Source organism: Peromyscus maniculatus, chromosome 2 (assembly GCF_049852395.1).
Source record: "Peromyscus maniculatus bairdii isolate BWxNUB_F1_BW_parent chromosome 2, HU_Pman_BW_mat_3.1, whole genome shotgun sequence".
Taxonomy (NCBI): domain Eukaryota; kingdom Metazoa; phylum Chordata; class Mammalia; order Rodentia; family Cricetidae; genus Peromyscus; species Peromyscus maniculatus.
In genome coordinates this window covers 11,366,771-11,386,887 of record NC_134853.1, presented here as the reverse complement: position 1 = coordinate 11,386,887, position 20,117 = coordinate 11,366,771, and the positions used below count along the sequence as shown (strand labels likewise).

The 20,117-nt window shown below is 37.3% G+C and overlaps 1 protein-coding gene across 4 annotated transcripts in view; it reads right to left on the bottom strand.

The window, feature by feature from the left end:
* Positions 1 to 1,569: 1,569 nt before the first annotated feature.
* Hnf4g (hepatocyte nuclear factor 4 gamma) overlaps positions 1,570 to 20,117 on the bottom strand; it is a 136,231-nt gene continuing 117,683 nt past the window's right edge. For all 4 annotated transcript variants that reach the window (XM_076563774.1, XM_042270770.2, XM_076563773.1 and 1 more), the window contains 8 exons: positions 18,631 to 18,725; positions 16,026 to 16,132; positions 14,337 to 14,492; positions 11,274 to 11,361; positions 7,556 to 7,708; positions 7,192 to 7,428; positions 6,103 to 6,225; positions 1,570 to 1,903 (listed from right to left, as the gene is read on the bottom strand). In XM_076563774.1, the coding sequence (XP_076419889.1) occupies positions 1,782 to 1,903; positions 6,103 to 6,225; positions 7,192 to 7,428; positions 7,556 to 7,708; positions 11,274 to 11,361; positions 14,337 to 14,492; positions 16,026 to 16,132; positions 18,631 to 18,725 (1,081 nt within the window). In that variant the 3' untranslated portion in view covers positions 1,570 to 1,781. The remainder of the gene's footprint in view (positions 1,904 to 6,102; positions 6,226 to 7,191; positions 7,429 to 7,555; positions 7,709 to 11,273; positions 11,362 to 14,336; positions 14,493 to 16,025; positions 16,133 to 18,630; positions 18,726 to 20,117) is intronic.

Genomic DNA, 20,117 nt, shown 5'->3' with positions numbered 1-20,117 from the left:
GAGTAAATTTTAAAAATATTAAAAATTAAGGAATACCCCTTTTTCTCTCTCTCTCTCTCTCTCTCTCTCTCTCTCTCTCTCTCTCTCTCTCTCTCTCTCTTCCTCCCCACTCCATCACGGTTACATTTTAGTTTCATAAAGATAATAGCATCTGAATAAATACAGTTGATTTGGTGAACCCCACTGATAGCTGCCACATTACTTCCCATTTGGAGCAAAGTTAGTTAATATTAAAATGATCTTTACACTTGTAAGTAGGTGGAAATTATGACTCATAATCTGAGAAACTAAGAAGGGCCATGGAAAAGTTTAACCCAAAATTTTACAGCTTCAGGTGCTTTTTTCTTTTGATATATATTCAATTTTATATACTTATATAATAATATTTACATATATATTCAAGCATTTTTCACTTCATCTGTAAATATAGTCGAGGGAAAGAACAACAGAGGCAGGAGAGAGAGAGAGAGAGAGAGAGAGAGAGAGAGAGAGAGAGAGAGAGAGAGAGAGAGAGAGAGAGCACAGAGAGGCATTGCTGCTTTATGAGGTGTCCTATGATTAATGCTTTTAAAAGAAACCCCAGCTGTGGGTAATCTCAAGTAGTTAGGGTTACTTCTCAGTCTAGATTTAGATGTTCAGTACATTCCTAGGTTGCAAATTTTCCTGAGTCATCAAAACCAATGTTTTTATGTTCTTTGTGTTTTAGGGGAAGATGTGAGGATTGAATAAGGTACAAAACCAGCCTCTTATCCTCACTGAAAATACTGAGAGAAGTTCTGTATTTGTCACTTTCACTTATGAGTACCATGGCAAATAATACTCCATTGTCAGCCCTGTAAATTTTCAAAACCACACCGTAGACTTTCATGTGTTCTTTTGTTACCTAATCTCATTAAAGCCAACCAGAGTTGGTTTGCACAAATGTGTTCAATGACTTGTTCCCCAGTATCCTTTCTCCCAGAGTTGCATAACTTGAACCGACCAAGGTCCCTATAAAAAGCCTCTCCTGGCTTCACAGAGAGCTGGTGTGGGGATGTGCTAAGTTCTAATGAATGGGTGACTTTTCACATTTCCCAGGAGTGAGAAATGAATGCCCGTTTGGTTGTGCCATTGTTTAGAATGTCTTTGTTTTACTTTGGCTTGAATCCTAACTGAAAGAAGCAACTTGTCTCCCTTAGCAAACCTCTTCAAATACAGTCACATTGCAGAGACTATCCAGTCATCTCTAAAATGGTGTTAGTTCTCTGAAGTTAGCATGGAAACATTTCCTGCAGGCAACAGAAGGCCCTGACATATTATCTTTTAAGAAATGCTCTAGTCTACAGCTACTGCTCACCTATTCTAATCTTCAAGTTTACAATTTATTTTTTTAATTTGGTTAATTTTTTATTACCTAGTATTTCTGATCTACTTTAACCAAAAAGAATACTTAATTCTGCATCACATCACAGTAAAGCAATTATTTACAGATTTAAATTAATATTATGAAAAAAAATGAAAGTCATACATAAGATCCCAGTGGTTTGGGCACAGTGCATGGATAGTTTGAAACAATACACTATAAAACAATTTCAAATTCAAATATACATAGGTTGCATGTAAAGGCTTTACTTTACATCATCAATAAACATAATGTGTTTACAAACAAGAAAATAGGAGACCAGCTTACAAGAGCACCATGAAGAAGCCTTGCCTAAAAGTTGGCAAAAGTACCATCCTGAGAGATTTGCAGACCAATGTGTTTCACATTTACACAGTACCAGTCAGCAGCAAGCACATTTTCACAACTGCTTTGGTTTAGAGAGGGATTGGTGTGAAATGACCGAAGCTTGGTTTGCAGTGATTTTGTACTGTTCTTGTCCTGAGCCCTGGGGTGGGGAAGGCAGTGGGGTTTCTGGAGTTGCTGAAAAGAAAGTAGAGAATTGTACGTGAGAGTAGCGGTCATTCTGCCTCACCACACAAAGTCCTACATAATGCCAATATGCATTATTATATTTTGAGTAACAGGTCACATGTAAAGCATTAATGTTTATAAGAAATTTTCAGGCCACTGACATGCTAATGGCGAAACACTTACCCTCCCTTCCTAAATACAGCTAAACAATGATAGATGATCATGTAAAGCAATCTGCTCTCACTTCAAGATGTTTCCTGCCTTTCATACATTCGCCATCACACCCAGAAGAAAGAAGTTAGTGAAGAGAATTAATAGTATGTTGATTTCTCCCAAATATTAGAAAATGCAATCTTCATAACATCTGCAGTTAAGATAATGCATAAAATTAAAATATGTGTGGCTTGCATTCCACTAGTTCATACATATTCAATGATCTAAAAACTGAAGTTCAGTTACTTTATGTGAGTTTTGAAATCTAAGCCTCAGTCCATAGCCTTTACAGCACACTAGTTTGTTGCTTCACAGTCCTAATACGATTGAGCTGGCCTGGTCCATCCGCTTCAATGCTAAGTGCAAGACTACATAATTGAATAGAAAAAAATGGAACTGAAAATTTTTTTGAAATGTAGTTTGAATACTTAATTGTGTAGGAATTGTGAAGGAAAGTATTCCTTCCTATCGTAAAATTTTACCAAATTATAAAATAAAAAGATTTCTTTAATTTTAGAAAGAAAATATTTAATGGAACTAGCATTAAATGTTTGCTCACATTAAGAACTTTGTAGATTTTTCAGTTTTTAAAGAATGCTTATGAAACAAGAACAATCTCCTTTTTACTGGTATCCATTAATACTTTATATTATTGCTAAGTGTGGATTAGCGATTACTTCAAAATATAGCATTCTTAATATCACTTGGTTGAATAGAAATATAGAATTTGGTATTCAAATTATTAATTATTCCTTGACAATTTGAATAGTTTTGAATTTTAGGGGTCTTCCCTAAAGACCAAGAAAACACTGAATTTTTCAGTTGGTGTTTAACACTTCTCTTTGCATATACTGCAAACAGTTCCAAGCAAGCACAAGCAAAGTCAACTTTTCCCTCATAGCAAGTCTCACAAATGTGGTTCTGAAGAGGAAAAAAGAAAGGAAATAGTGACATGCAATTCTTAAATGCTGAACACTAGCATTTTAAAGGCATCTACAGCCAGTCAAGTTTCCAAACACTAACCAACTGATGCCTAGGATTTGCTAATATGTTTAATAGATTTCTGAGCTTATAAATGATCAGTTTCCCACGGATGGAATTCTACATCTTTTTGGGCAAAGTGCTGGGCTCTCCTTCTTTCTGTCCTTTGGCATTTAAGAAATGAAATATAAGATTACAAGGGGGTGAGAGAGCAGTGGATGGGTGAATATTTGTAAATTGTTAACACAGATGTGTTTAAATGTCATAAAACCATCATTTTGTTCAAATAATATTTGCTAATAACAAGTGTGATTTAAATGCATGGTATTATTTCTTGAATGCATAGGTTTTTTTCTGACACTTTTTCTCTGACACCATCAATGATGTCAATAAAATATCTGACAATAAAATATCCATCAATGTTTAGTTCTTAAGGATAGAATGATAACAGGCCATTTCCCTGCCACAGACTGACAGTCTAGTGGAACTTCCAAATTGTGCAATTTCATGGAACGTCTGGGTTTACCAACATTATAAATAGTTATTAAAGACTATTATATATTCTGTAGGCAATGCAAATATGCATAAAATTATGTCACAATAATTAAAGTCAGTGAAGTGTGTTAGTTGGTTTAGTATTAAAAGTAAACAGATGAAAGGTAAATTTTGGATTCATGGGTACAAATTCATAAGCAATTATTTTATGTTTTGATATTTCCCTCAGATCACATATTGAAGGCTTACTCTCCAACTAATGGTGTGTTGGGAGTGGTGGAAACCTCAGCTTCGGAAGTAGATCTCTGCGGATTGTCTCTAGAAAGCATTTTGTTCCTGATCCAGTCCTGTCTCTTGTTCTCTGCTTCCTGGCTGCTGTCCAGTGAGAAGCTCGGCTGCACTAGGCCCTGTCTGTGGCGCTGTCATCTACCCTATGGAGTGGGTTTAGCGAGCACACAATGAAAGCACGCAAACCATGCACCAAAACAAATCTTATCTGCTGAGTAGTCCCTCTCAGGTACTGCCGCAGTGATGAAAACTGACTAACATATGATTAACCAATCAATTCTAGATGCCATGTCAAACTGAATTTTTATCCCTAGAGCAGCTTAGAAAAGTAAAACCTGCATTAAATCTACACTAATGTGTAGTTAACATTGTCACCGACAACCTATAATACTTAACAGTTGTTAGAATTGTAAAGAATTTTCATAAGTAGCCTCATTTTGCACAATTATTATATGCCAGAATTCTATTTACCATGGCTTAGTTAAAATGCATTATGCTCAACAACATGGTTTAAAATCCAGTTACCATGGTAACTTACAATTACCCACATAATGTGCCTGCATAAACAAAACTTCCTCTCAACCTTTCATCTAGAAACCACTACCTAACTACCAGAAGCCTTTATGACAAGTCCCTGATCTCAGTGTATCTCTCTGTCTGTGATGGGCCGCTGATATCTTTTCTTTATTTAAGCAGATGACATAGCATTGAGTTGCCTTCTTTCTTGCCCCACAATGATGAACTCAGGTAGCCATGTAAAAACTGGACAATTGAAAGGAGAACTGGCCAACAGTGATGAAAAGCAGTGAAGAGACAATACACAGTAGTGCTGGAAACTGAAATTCAAGTCTACACAGGCCCATAGCAGAAATAGCTCTGCAGATAGTATTGCTGTTCAAGGTTATAAACATGCATCTAGGAACCGAGGAAGAAATGCCGGTCTGTGTAAGTGAGGGACGTATTGTTGATAAAAAAAATAATAATAAAAGAACAATGAAAGTGAAATCAGCAAAGAAAAAAAGTCCTAATAAATTTTCACAGCTACTTTAGAATATTTAAAATTGAGAAGATAAAACATGGGAAGCTGATTCAAGCTCCTGAATGAGTAAAACTGACTATCACACAGGCAAAAACAAACAAACAAAAACCATGCCTTTTCTGTCAGGACATGGTCGAGGAACGAAGTCATGTGAGGAGATTCCTGAGTGCTTGTGAGAACACTCCAGGTAGACAAGACAAGAGTCCGTGACCTTGGCTTCTTTCAAGTGAAATTGTTCTTGGAATTTTTTTTTTTTTTGTTCCTCCCAGGTGGAGAGGACAGGAGTGAGTTTACTTCAGATTACTCATCATTGCTTGCTGTTGTTATTCAATTCAATGTTTCAACTATCCTTTATATGACTCTATGGAAAAACATGTTTTGTTTTTCCACATGTGACTTGTCCTTGTGATTACATGTGACTTGTCCTTGTGATTGTACAGAGCTTGAACTCATGAGAACTGTACTTATTTGACCTTTCTTAACCTTCAAAGTATAAATTGGGCCAGACTCTGAGTAAGTTGGCTATTGAATACTTGAGTCCACCTCGTGGACAGGCTCCATTCTCTCCTAGGTCCCCCCACCCCTAGCACAGTGACACCTTCAAGTGCAGGAAGACAGCAAGAACTGCCCAGCTCACGTTGCTCTGTTACATTTTTAACAACAAAATTGCTCCGACTGCTCAGGTATATTTTAACAACAAAATTAAAATGTGGTACTTCTTACTGTTTCTGATCCCTTAGAGCTACCCAAATCAATATCACAAGTTTGTTCTTTTCACTTTCCCTATACATTTTCAATATGCAGTAAAGTTTTTAATATTTTGCCAATTTTAAAGGTCATGAGCAAACATAATTGTTCTATTGTTTGTTACAATTTATTGGTTTGGTTTCAATTTTTATGGCTATTTGTATGACCCTACACAAAGACAATGACTATCTGTATGTTTTACGCTGCCCAGACATATAGAATAGAAAGTTTTAAGTATTTACATCCCCAGTTTGGGATTCAAATCATATGTAGAGAGAGTAAGTAATGAAGTGAGTGTTTCAGTCTCTGAGCTAAGTACCACAGAGGGAAGCCTGTCTAAGATCTGCAGTTCCTGGGAACTAACAGTTTCCTATCCTAAGTTACAATTTCCCCAAATAACCAAAGTTAAGAGATGCTATCACAGGAACTTTCCCCAGATACTTACAGATCTGGTCTGTATGAACCAGTGTGGACATGGGACCTAGAAGTATAGTTTGCCCAGTTAGTGGATCCTGAGACAAATGTGGGTGCATTGGGTGATGGAGATGGCTGCCATCATTGGCAGCACCTACGAAAGACACAAAAGTGTTTGCATTAGTGACATTTACTGTGGCTTTACCTTGATGCATGTTTCCAATGACAGTTTAAATAGTGCTATTTGCAAAGTACTTTTAGAAAATTCAAAACAAATGTAGAGAGTTACCCCCATGTTATAGACAATGTCAGCTTTCATGGTGCATTGGAGAAATGAATGCTATATCATAATGTTGAGTATTAATAATGGGCCTTGTGTGCTGTTTCCTGGAATCATTAGGTTTACTGCCTGTTGTTAAGGCAATTCCAAGAATCACTTACCTCAAGTTTATAGTATTTGGATTCACCCTAATGGCACGAACAACTTTTATTTCAGAAAGATATCATTAGGAACACATTAAGTACCAGAAAACCAAAAATAAATATAGTGACTTTACAAGGAAATTTAATCTGTATCAGAACATAAAATAACGATTCCTTAACTTATTCCTGACATTTATTGCAACCTGAAGTTGCATTTTCTTCTTCTATTAGTTTATGTCAATTAATTCCTTCAGGAGCAAAATGTTCATTTTTAAGCCATTTGATTCATACATGGGCTAAGCAGCTATTTCTTTGTTTTTAGAGTTTTAAAGAAACTAAAGATAAAAAATTCTATATTTCTCAGTGCCCTAAAAGCAGGGAATACCTTCTATTTACCACAAATGGAAGGGTCTGAGAATTGAAGTCAATGGGGCTGTACCCACAAGCATTGCCAAGGGCTAGTGAGAATGGGCATTTGAATCTGTTCAGGACCACCTTTTGTCTTCCTCGGGCCCTGCAGACTTTCTAAATGTAACAAATTAGATTTTGTATGCCTTGTTAGAAGAACAAAAGCAGGGAGGAATAGGAACCTCAAAGTAATGACACAAATCTAGGCCACAGGAAACGCAGGGGTCACCTTGTTCTAACGCATGGACAGGAAAGCTAAGCACTAAGAAAAAGATGCCAGGGCACTCACCCCCCAGCAACATTTCCTGAAGGAGGTTGTCGATCTTGACCATGCCAAACAGTTTGACAAACTGGATTTGCTCGATCATCTGCCAGGTGATGCTCTGCAAGGTTGGCAGCAGCAGGAGCAGCTCTCCGAAGCGGCCTCGGGAGTCATACTGCCTGTCGTTGATGTAGTCTTCCAGGCTGATCTGCACCTGGAATCGCATGTTCTTAATTTTCACGGGGTCACTCAGTCCCTTTGCATCTGGAGAGGGAACGGACACAGGCACACTCAGGAGGTCATCAGCGTGGAGTGTGAGAGGGAAAGGCACACAGACGAAAAAGAACAGTTTAAGTGGCATGCCACTGCTTTCTCAGTTTTGGAAACAAACCTGGGTCGAAGAACACAATGGCCTTCAGACATGCGTACTCATTGTCATCTATCTGGATCTCCTGGAATGGTCTAACCAGCTCATCAAGGACGCGATTGGCCACACGGCTGACTTCAACTTCACAGCTGTTCCGGTGAATAACGTAGTTGTTTCCTGAGAGAAAAAGAAGAATTAATCACCGTCTCTGCGGGACTGTTGGACACTGTTTGCCTTTTTATGTATCGATGTTCAAAACGGTTTACTGTGGCAGGGACTGTGTTGGGTGTTGCACCTTTCTGTAGCACTGAGTTAGTGAGGCAAGAACATCAGAACGAACACTCAGAGAATCGATAACGATAATGCGCCCATGTGCGTTTTAACAGCCCCAGTCACTGGTGATAACACAAAAGTACAGACTCATAACCAGCTAATAATTGACAGGGGAGAATCGACCGATAATGATTAGCCTTCCTCTGTGTCAGACCTCTATTAGTGCCTCACTCATTAACGAGCTGAACACAAATCCTAAAGAATCTTTCTTGCTAACAGTGGATTAAAGCCAGCATGCTTTGGTGCTCTTGGAGTAAGACCGGATCAGTTGCAGTTTAAACAAGCTTAAGTATAAGAGAAAAATTAGCATGTGCATTGTCATGTGTTACCTCACTGATAGTATACTCCATCTTTTCAGGTTCTCTCTTTTTTATTTGTGTGTGTGTGTGTTGGGGGGAGGGGGGCGTCAGTCAGGCATCCAGGCCTAGGATAGACCCAGCATATGCATACAAGTCAGAGGGCAACCTCAACTTCCACCTCGTTTAATACAGGAAATCTCTGTAGTTCCACACTGTATGCCAGAGTAGCAGGCCCATGAGCACCCAAGGAGTCTCCTTCTTTTGCCTGCCATCTCCCAACTATAGATGCTAACTGTGGCACCTGACAGTACATGGGTCTTGGGGAGTTGAACTCTATTCTTCACAGTTGTGTGACAAGAACTTGACCCACTCAGCCATCTCCCAAGCTGTTCTTTCTTGTTGTGCCACCTGGCTTTTTTTATGTCAACTTGACAGAGGCTAGAGTCATCTAAGAAGAATACCTCCATAAGATCTGGCTGTGGGTAAGTCTATTGGGTATTTTCTTAATTAGTGATTGATAAAGGAGGGCCCAGTCCACTGTGCTTCATGCCATTCCTGAGCTTGTGGTCCTGGGGTCTATAACCATGCAGGATGAGCAAGCCATGGAAAGCAAGCCAGGAGGCAGCACCCCTGCACCCGCCCCCACCGTGACCTCTGCATCAGCTGGCACCCTGCCTGCCATGACCCCTGCATCAGCTGCTGTGTCTAGGCCCCTTCCCTGCTTGAGTGCCTGCCCTGACACTCTTCAGCAATGCAGTGGTGTTGCAGTGATGTGGAGGTGAAGGCAAAGTACACCCTTTCCTCCCCAAATCGCTTTTGGTGGTGTTTTATCACAACAATAGAAAACCTAACTAAGACACGTAGTTTCTTTAAATAGAGGTAGGTAGATTGACCAATTTATTGAATTGAATTCAAGAGAGTTCAGAAATGTGAGAGAGCAGTTAATCCTTCTAGGTCTTTCTACTTTAGACATTCTCTGGTTAGACTATGGCAAATATATATCATAGTTTCTACAATAAACCAAAATTGCTATTTCCTGGTGTTATATTGGGAAAATGTATTTTTAATTATCCTGCTATTGGTAAAGTGATCATTATTGTTTGATCTTGAATATCCCCTAAAGGCCTATATATTGAATTTTTGAACTGTAACCCACAGCACCTCTGAGGAATGATGAATCCTTTAAAATTGGGGCCCAGAGGGAGGGGGATATTTCACTGAAGGTGTGCTCTTTTTCTCATTTTAAATTTATTTTACCTGCACGAGTGTTTGGTGAGCATGTCTCTCTGCACATACATGCTGGGTACCTACAGAAGCTAGAAAGGGCTGTCAGAGCCCGAGCCCATTGAACTGGAATAACAGATGGTTGTGAGCCATGTTATGGGTGCTGGGAATCAAACTCTGGTCCCCTGGAACAACAGCCAATACACGTAACCACTGAGCAATCTCTTCAGGCCTGAAGGTGTCCCTTTGAAGGGAATATGTGGACACCAGCCTTCTCTCTCTTCTTGATATGAACAGTGTCCTCTGTAAAACACTCCTACCATGGTGTTCTGTGCTTTCACAGGCCTCAAGCCATAGGGTCAAGCACCTATAAATTGAAACCTCTGGAACTGGGAGCCACACAGACTTTCACCTTTGTTTGTTTGGTTGGTTGTTTTTTCAAGACAGGGTTTCTCTGTGTAGTCATATCATCCTAGAACTCTCGCTGTAGACAAGGCTGGTCTTGAACTCAGAGATCTGCCAGCCTTCTGAGTGCTGGGATTAAAGATATGTGTCCCCACCACTTGGCTTAACCTTTCCCCCTTATAAGTAGATTATTTAGGGTATTTTCCTCTGTATGTCAAAAGTATCCAATCACTAAAGTGATAACCTTTCTCCCAGCTCCCATATCAGCTTTCTTGATGTGTGAGGGATTAAAATATTGTACCTATTTAAAGTGTGCAAGTGTGATACTTGTATATACATATACATGGAAAGAGAAATGATTACCATAGTCACACAAATGAACATATCCATCATTGCATAGAGTTTTCTGTGTGTGTGTGTGTGTGTGTGTGTGTGTGTGTGTGTGTCTTACTCTGTCATATGAAAACATCTGACCTAGTTATTACAGAAAAAGCAAGAAAGAATGAGGTATGGAACACTTGTTTTCCAGCATATGTTGTAAAAAGATTTACAGAAAGGACAGTAGTTGCAGTGCTTGGTAGAAATGCAACCAAAGCATTTAGCTGAGGTCCAGGGCACATTCTGTGGTCCCATTATGGTTTGGAATTCCAGGTCTTGGCTGCCTGACTTTCCATCATGATCAAGACATCCCCTTCATCTATTTCTTCTCTGTAGAATGAGCAGGATAGTAGGGTTTTGTTTCAGTGATTAAATGGGAGAGTGTATGTTAGCACAATGCACTTAAAGCAGAGTATTTAATAAATATTAACTTTTAATAGATATTAGCTACTGTTACACTGAGTTCCATTTGTTTACATTTGGGACCAAAATATCACTCAGAACTTAATGTCCTGAGTTACCAGAACAGGGCTGAGACAATTTTTAGTGAAAACAACAGATCTCATGTATTTTTACCTTCAACGCTCTATTCTTTTGTGGCTTCTTACAATTCTACTTACCAGAATTGTTCAGACATTGCCCACCACTTCTAATAAAATTATTGTATAGTATATTATGAACGACCAGATCATAGGAAATAAATGTGTTCATTGAAGGAGTATAAAAAGAAAAGGAGGGCCAGCAAGACTGCTCAATGAGTAAAGATGGTTACATCCATGCAGGAGAACCTGATTCCATTTCTGGGACACACATAGTTAAAGAAGAGAACAACCCCAGCAATCTGTTCTCTGATCACACCAGGCACCAAAAACATGCACATATGCACGCACGCACGCACGCACGCACGCACGCACGCACGCACGCACGCACGCACACATGCACTATACACACCACAATAGAGCTGAGTAAGGACAAGATGAACGGCATACACCTTGAAAACCAGAGGACCATTCCCCAATGTCTGTGTGCTTTATGCATGCAGGATAGATCTTACATATTGTAAATATAAAATATGCACAATTTCTCCTTTAAAAATATCTTACCCAAAAGCAAAATATCTTTATACATCATGGATCTCTTTGTAGCTCCAAGCAGTAAGTGTTCTCCCGCGTGAGCTCTCAACAGGGCCACCTTAATGAAAGTTTCCAAGTTTAACAATTAATTATAAAATATAATGATTAAAAGACAGTACAAGGTGATTCTGATTAACTTACAGTCTTCCGTAAGCCTGACTCCTTTTCTGCCTTGTTTTGTTCTGACATAAAATTCATACATACTTAAAATGATTAGGATTTCTAAGTTTCTATCTTAGCACATCAGAAATGTTTGATTTTGGGGTAGCAGAGAAAAGCAGATCTTCTGTTTCTTAGGCAAGCAGAATGGAGCAGGTTTGAGTTCATACCCCAGCTTGGTGGCCTGCTCCTTGATTCCCTGTTTAACCTTACATGAACCTGCTAGGAGGTTTGGATGTCATTTGTTTTCATATAAAATGAATTACCAAATGTCTTCCTAAAAATTAAATGGTGAAATATGTATAAACATAATTTCCTGCAAATAACAAATTAAATAAAGAAAAGCCAACCATAGGCTTGCAAAAAAGAAGGAAAGGTGGCTGGGTCCTGCCTGTTTCTAGATTGGGCATCTGATTCACAGCAGTGACCATTCAACAAAGCTTCATTCTTACACTCTGTTACATGCTGGGCCTCATCACTAAAAACCGGAGGAAACAAGGCAAGCATAAGACATCCCAAATGACTACTTCTCCTATGTCTTCCGCACAGTTGGAAATGGTACCATTCTCCAAACATGATTGTTTGTGTCCAAACAGGAGCCTATTTGGAGTGTTCTCCAACTATTCAGGGATGCTTATTAACGAGTAAACTGAATCCATCTGCTGTTTCTCTTCTCAGGGGATTCCACCCTGGCCCAGGCTGTCACTTGTGTCCTGGACCACTCCTGCACACTCCATGGTTATTTTTACTTCTTCATTACATCTTCTCATGCATCTTTGATTTAGCTTCTCGAATACACACATGAGAGTGCTCATGTGTGTATACGAGAAGCTGAATCAATGTCACATCTCTGCTAAAGACTTTTCAGTGGTTTCATATTGTCCTTAAAATTGAATCTAGATTTCTCAGTTGTGGCCTCAGGGGTGACACGAGGTGAGTGGACATTATCTCCTTTCCCTCCTCCTCCTGCTTTATCTTACAACACTCGCTGTTCATGCTGCTCCACCTGCCTGAGAACCTTTCGGCATAGCGTTCATGGACTCAGAATTCTTCTCCTTTGACCTTGGCCCTCGCCATTCTGGTCTGGGGGATGTCTTCTCTGATTCCCACCATAAAGTCCTTCCATCCCATGCCTACTCATCCTGTTCCATTTTATTGAATTTCATAGAACTTATCCCCACCTAGAGTCAACTTACTCATAATTTGTATATTTTTTATTATCAGTCTCTCCAAAATAGACCACAAAGTTTATGAGACCAATGAAGCAATCTTCACTTTTACTGCAGGATCCCCTCAGATTCTAACTGAAACCAGTAGTCTCCTAATAAAAATAGTCATCTCATGGATTTATGGATGGAATAAACTGATGTGGGGTCCAGTTTCAGGAACTGTAAAATGGAGATAACACCTAACCCACAGAGCTCCTAAAAGAATTAAATGGAATAACATACTTGATCACACATTTGAGAGTTCATTCCCAGTGCCTTACCCACAACAGGCATTCACTAACCATAACTACTAATGTTATGTTGTTAATATTAACGAGCAGTAAACAAAAGCTGTTTAACTAGTTACTGATCTTCAATTTCCCAATATTTGGACCATTGTCTTCATATATGTCAGTAGGTTTTAAAGACGAACGATTATAAAAAATATAAAGCTGATAAATAACACAACCCTACTTATATTGCTTGGGGTGAGACTGGCAGGTTTTAGCAATTTAGCATTATTCACTCTGGCATAATCTTCTGAGCCAAGCTATCTTTATGACATGTCAATAACTGTGACTCACTCCAGGAAGGGAGTTACAAAACATTGTAAGAGTGATTTCAGTTTTCATGAAACTTTTTCCTGTCACGAAATAAAATACCTTCTTAGAAATATAATTGCTAACTTCCTATGATGAGTCTGTTCCGTTCTGGTATGTGACTATTTCCATCTTCCTTGATTTTTACATAATCACACTTGCTTTCTCTTATATTTGGGGAGGTTTTCCTGTGTCAGTAACTGCACTGGTCAGAGGCTGTATACATCCTGGGTTAAACTCTTCGTTTTACTAATTCTTTCAGTGTGAAAGAAATACAAATTTTAAGACTATTTTTATCTACAAAAAGATATACAGGCTTTAGGAAGAAAAGCTCGAAGTGAATCAAATCCAAATAAATCTTTATGTACTAATGAGGAAATCTAAGTTTCTAATTATTAATTAAAATTTCTTAATGTAAATATGGCAAATTTAAAAATGCATATAAAAAAAGCCTATATCTTAGTTTCTTTTTCTTTGTAGATTTCAGGAATGGAAACTGTGGACATTATGCCACATCTATATTTAAATACAGTAAGTGACAGAATAAAACTGATAGCACAAAAGAAAAATCTTACATGTTAATTATATAAAGGATCCACCAAGACACCAACACATCCTACTTGATTTCTGTCAAGGAGTTTCCAGGCATTTCTGAAGGACCTCATTCGGTACCTTCAGGAAACTCAAGACATCAAGGCACACCACCTTCTTCCTCCAACTTACCAAACATTTACTCCTCTAACAGCCAAAAAACTTCATGAGTGGAGTTATTTGCTGTTTATCTTTCTTCCTCATGGAAATATTTAAACCCCAAGACCGCAGAAGATTGTCCTGATCAACTCTTAACCAATTAATAATTTTGCTAGAGCCTGACAATAGACACAAGACAGTTCTGTCTCTTGACAGAATAAGGAAATAAAAAGATGAGAAAAACCCTGTGTTTGGTTCACAAAATAGTCCATCCATTGTCTAATATACCAAATTACAAATGTAAATCAAAGAGCACAGGATCTTGGCAAAGATCAAAAGCACTTTCGAAGGGAGTCATGATTTCTTGGAAGTCTTACCTGGTCATCCAAGGGCAGTTCACAGAAGGCAGGGATGTACTTGGCCCATTCCACCAAGACTAAGAGCTGCTGCTTCATAGATTCACAAACGTCACTGATACTTGCAATTTTCTTAACGTTTATGTCAGTACTGGCACTGGGGCTTGGGACTGAGATCTAATGTTAATAGAACATTATATTAATTTATCATTGAAAATACTGGATAGACAATAATCCTTTTTCTATGACTACATAAAGTAAACAGCATGGAAGCAAAAATTATTATTATCATAGTACTTTAATATCAGATATGAGAAACAAAATCTTTATTGGCTTAAAGCTAAATTAAAACATGTATATAAATCCACACTCTGAGTGTATGATTTTATTTTAAATACCAAATCTATAAACCAGGTTAGGCTTTAGGAGAAATTTTATAGTTCAAACTGGTTACATAAAGAAATTGATAGTAACCACAAGAAATAAACTCTGTGATTTTATTTTTAGTTAAAACTCTTATTTTTACTGTGAGTCCATCTTTAATTTGTTGATTTTGATGAAAAATAGCTAGTGGATAAAATTTATAAAAGGTAAAAAATATTTAGAGAAGAAACTAGAAATATTGGTGATGCCACATTAAACAGAAGGCCATAAAAACAAAATTAAGAAACAAACCTTTGACTCGGCAATGGTAGAAAGCTTAACACACAATGATAATCATTTTTGAATTGCACATCACTTTTGACTGTGTGAAAATATAAATGAGACTTTAAAATGGTTTCTCCTGAGAAAGCAAATACGACCTAATTAATGTCTTGGAAAACTAATTTTAACCGTGGACTCACATGTGAATGTGTGTGTGTGTGTGTGTGTGTGTGCGCGCGCGTGTGCGTGTTTGTCATGTGAACCCAGAGGTGTCCTTCCAGCTCCCCTTTAAGTCATGCTCTAAATGCTTTATTGGATCATCAAGTAATCTTCAAGTAATAGTGATGATAATGCGATGGTAACCTCATCATTTTACTCCTGTGTTATCAAGAACGAAAGGAGACTCATTGCCTCCTTACAGGACCTGATTAACTACTTAGCTATTTCATGATTTGCTTTGTCATAGACAAACACCCCGAACACTTCCAATAAAGGCAATGCTAAAATATACTCTCTTCAAAAGATTATATATCAGACTCCTAAATGATTGGGTTTTATGTGTAAAATGAATGATTTACCATTTTAACTTTACACCTGATATTCTTATTCTAAAATTTGAAAATAAAGAAATCTACTTTCTTCCCTGTTTTGTGAATTCTGCCTTTAATTCTCAGAATCACCCGCTCCCTCAGGAGGTAGTGAGTCAACTTCTTGAGTTCAGACATAAATTGAGGAAAGAAACTCTGATGACAAAGTCCCTCAAAATTGTGGCAGTTGATTTCACAGATTCAACCAATAAAATATTGCCACTAGAGCATCATGGTGTTTTATTTTTACGCAGCTTCATAAATAAACATCCCAACAATGTAAAGACAGGGTCCTGTTCAAAAAAATTCAAAATTAAGTCAGCGATTCTCCTACTACTTTCAAAGTTATACTTTTGAGCTTGTCTAGGTTAACTTTAGCAACAAATGAGCACAAAACAGTGAACTCAGATTACAGCACTTTGTATCAGCAGACACTGGGTTCTACTGAACAGAGCCAGTGCTGAGGTGTGGTGAGTACCTGGCGAGAGCGGACTTCAGCTTGTGCCAGAGTGTTTATGGAGGGGATGTTGCTGCCATCAAATGTGCTTCTTCTGGTACTTATTCTGTCCCGCTCATTTTGCACAGCTAAGGAAGAAAACCCCAGTTATTATTAGTTATATCTCTAATGTAGGCTAGGACACATGGTTAGAAACAAGGAAAAGCACAGAAGTTCACAGATGGTTTCTCAAGATTCTTCTTGAATCACTTTTAAAGGTAGGAATGGCCAAGCTTGTGGACATAGCTCATAAAATACAGTTACTTGGAATTAGTGATGGGTTGTATGTTGGGAACTATTGGGTCACCCAGTTTTGACATGCTGTGTTTTTCATAAGATGGTCTTCTATTCTCTCACAGCTAATAAAACTGTAACTAATGAGGAATACTGCCTGCCAGGTTGGCTCAGTCAAAGATAATAAGATACCCACTATCAGGAGAGGTGAGTCATAGATTCTGAAATTCCTATTTTCTTTTAAAGCATAAAATACTACCAAAAATGGAGAGTAACTTTATTTTAGTTATGATGGCTTTAATCAAGTCTGTGACTTTTTTAAAACATTGTCCACTGATGTTAGCTTCAGAAATCATTGCACCATCTGAGGTATCTCCCTAGAAGATGGAAGCCTGAATATCTGCTTCTCTGACAGATAAAGTCATCCCTTATATTATAGAAAATATCTCTGAGATAAGTAGGCCTGCTTCCTTGATTCAGAGAGGTAAAAATAAATAATGGACATGTCCAAAACCCTTATTGAAAACCAAATTTTTAAGCATAGGAAGAAAAAACTGTTACTCCATAAATTTGCATATAAATATACTCATAGAAAAAGTGTCAGATGTCAATGTTAAATTTCAAAAATAAGGATATAAAATGATCTCCCATTAACCAAAGACAAGAAAACAAGACCTATACCCCCCCCCCCAACTGTTTAGGTTAATGCTTTAATCAGTTCTGTGAGAAATATGAAGAGATCGGGTTCATTCAGGGTAGTATGGCTGTAGATATCAAACTACCAAAATTTTCTCCAGCAAAGAAATCCACCAATTTCTACATCAATGTCACAGAGACCTACAAGTCGCAACTACTGACTCTGTTAAATTAGCAGAAAAAGAGAGGGCTTTTGTCTACAGAGACATCTTTAGGGAAAATCAAATGTTTAACATTTTATATTAAAAATCATACTTACTGATAGCTAATTATTTCAATTACTTTCAATTTATGTGGAAATACATATACAGAAATTAAAAACTAAGATATTTCTCTGCTTTTCTAAATTTCATCCATATGATCAAACTTTATAAAAATATTGAAATATATCATAAGCATTTACAGTATTTTCATTGTTTTCAAGTTTTACAAAAATCCACATTTCTGTTTCCACTTAATTAATGTTGAGATTAAGTTCTATTATTTATTGAAGAGTGAGATATATCAATTTTGAAACTCAAAAGTTAATATCTAATCTAACAGTAGAAGATGTAATTTCACTATTTTAAAAGGTAATTTTATTTCCTAAGACTCAAAGGGGAAATGCAGGCTTGGTGTTGTTTACAATTTTCTAAGGTAAAGATTGGTCTTCAGGTAATAAGACAAAAAGATATTTGATAAATATTGCAATTATTCCCATCAACTACCTATGGGGCTTTTGGGACCTCACCTACGTCATTTGTGAAAGGGGAAATTGCCTCTTCAATTTAGTGAACTTTCTTTAGTAATATTCTTTTAAGATCAGCAAAGCAATAAAAGCTAACAAAATTTTTGTGATTTTAAATTACTGAGTTAAGAGAAAAATAGCTATGTCCAAAATGGATTTCATATATTTTATGCTTCTGCAGTATCATGATTTGATTTCACTTTATTTTTTTAACTTTGTAATCTTCTTGTAGAAAACAGCTCTTTGCATATGACAGGCACAGGCACACAACAAACTGCAGGCATAAAATCTTACAGCTGCTAAATCTGCCAGATGCTGGGGATGTGTAACACTCTTGTCTCTAGACATATCATAATGAGAAAAGATAGGATGAGATGACTTAACATGACAGAAATAAAACCAACATACACTAATTCCATCTCTGTACTGCCACTGTTATTGAATAGAATACAAACTGCTCAAGATAGAGGACTGTCTTGTCTATCAAGTCCTCAATTCAAATCTCAGTACCTGGAACAGCGTTTGGGAAACAGCAACGTCCAATGAATATTATTAAATTGAGGAATGCATAAAAAATGATATGTAATTGATGTTCATGAGATGAGTAAAGATAGTGGGTTGTTAGTAAGAATGAAAATTGTGTATACAATACATCCATAGCTTTAATCTACAGATTTTAAGAGCTATAGATTTTGCCGATGTAGAGGGTGGTGTCAGAATCAGAGCAGATAAACTCTAGTTCTATGACTTACTGAGTGTGTATCCTTGAGCTAAATTCTTTAACTCTAGGAACTCTTTGACAGATTCCCCATTAATATATTGAGAGAAATCAGAGCTTATTAAGTAGGTTATATGATTAATGAGAATTCTTGCACATTGTTATCACTTTTCATCAATAATGTTAATTTTCATCATCATCATTATTATTACCTTCTTTTTTCATTCCTGCTCGAAAACACTTTCTTAATCGACAGTATCTACATTGATTCCTTTTGTCCTTGTCAACAACACATTGGCGACTGAACCTATAACAGGAAGCACACATTAGTTCACGGAAACCCATCATTTATCAAAAAAGCACATAAGCAACCAATTAGACTTTAAGTAATTGCAGTCAAATCAGGCTCAATACAAAGCACATATAAAAGTAGTTCTCTAAGAAATTGAACATCTCATGGTAGGCACATACATGGCAATGCACAGCTCACCCCTCAGATAGTCTTTATACTAACATAAAACTGAATGACTACATCATTTTGGGCTAGTGTACATAATTATGAGTCACAAACGTCAAACCTAGCTTTAAAATTTTTGCCACATAAATTTTGATGTTTATTGCTAAACAATCTTAGCATGGTGGACAATGTGTCATGATTCATAGCTTTTACACTCATGTCTTTTTTTCCTTTTAAATATTTTTACTCTATTAATTTTAAATGACTGAGTTGGATTGAGATTTACTACAATTATCAAATTACAGACTATTGAGAACAGCACTGAAAATGTAACTTCTTAATGATGCTTTGGTTTATTCTCTTTAAAAAGCCCAGAATGAGGGGGATACATGTGTTGATGAAGATGTAAAAAAAATGAAACTCTTATACACTATGGGATAGAATATTAAATGCTGCTGTTGCTTTGGGAGAATGCTTAGTGGTTTTTCAAAAAGTTAAACAAAGAGTTACACATAGGACACAGCAATTCCAAGCTATTGTGTATACCCAAGAAAAAATGAAGACCTATTTCCAGATTAGTATTTTCCTAGTGAACAAGATGTTGGAGTGATAAGTAGATAAGAATCACAGACAATGGAACAGTGCTATTTGTTAATAAGCAAGAATGAAGGATCCACAGACATGCTACAATGTTCATGAACCTTGAAAACACTTCCAAGAAGAGGTGCTACCAAAGGCCCATAGTGCATGGCTCATTAGTGTGGTGTCCAGAAAGGCAAATCTGTAGAAACAGAAAGTAGATTAACAGTTTCTTCACACTGACATAGAGTTAGGGAAACTGGAGGACATCCTAATAGGATCTTCTTTACAGAGTAACTAAATTCTAGTCTTAACTGATGGTAGCGATAGTCACACAATTCTGTGTATGCTAAAATCTAAGTTCCTAGCTACATGTGATGCTCTTGCCTCATTTCTTACAGATGATTACTAAATGATGAGGGCAACAGAATGTGTTTTGTGACCTATTAAAATTTATGAACAGTGACTTAACATTAAGTAAGAAAAAAGCTCCAAGTGGGTGGTCCTCTCAGAGTAAGAAAAGAAGACATTGTTTTAATATGGGGATGAAGAGATTCAGTAGAGTAAATCAGATGAAATCGCAAGAAGTGTACATCTAATTAACATTAATCAAACAGCAAAAGTAGGAGAACATGCATCACTAAGCTCACCACATGTTCAAGA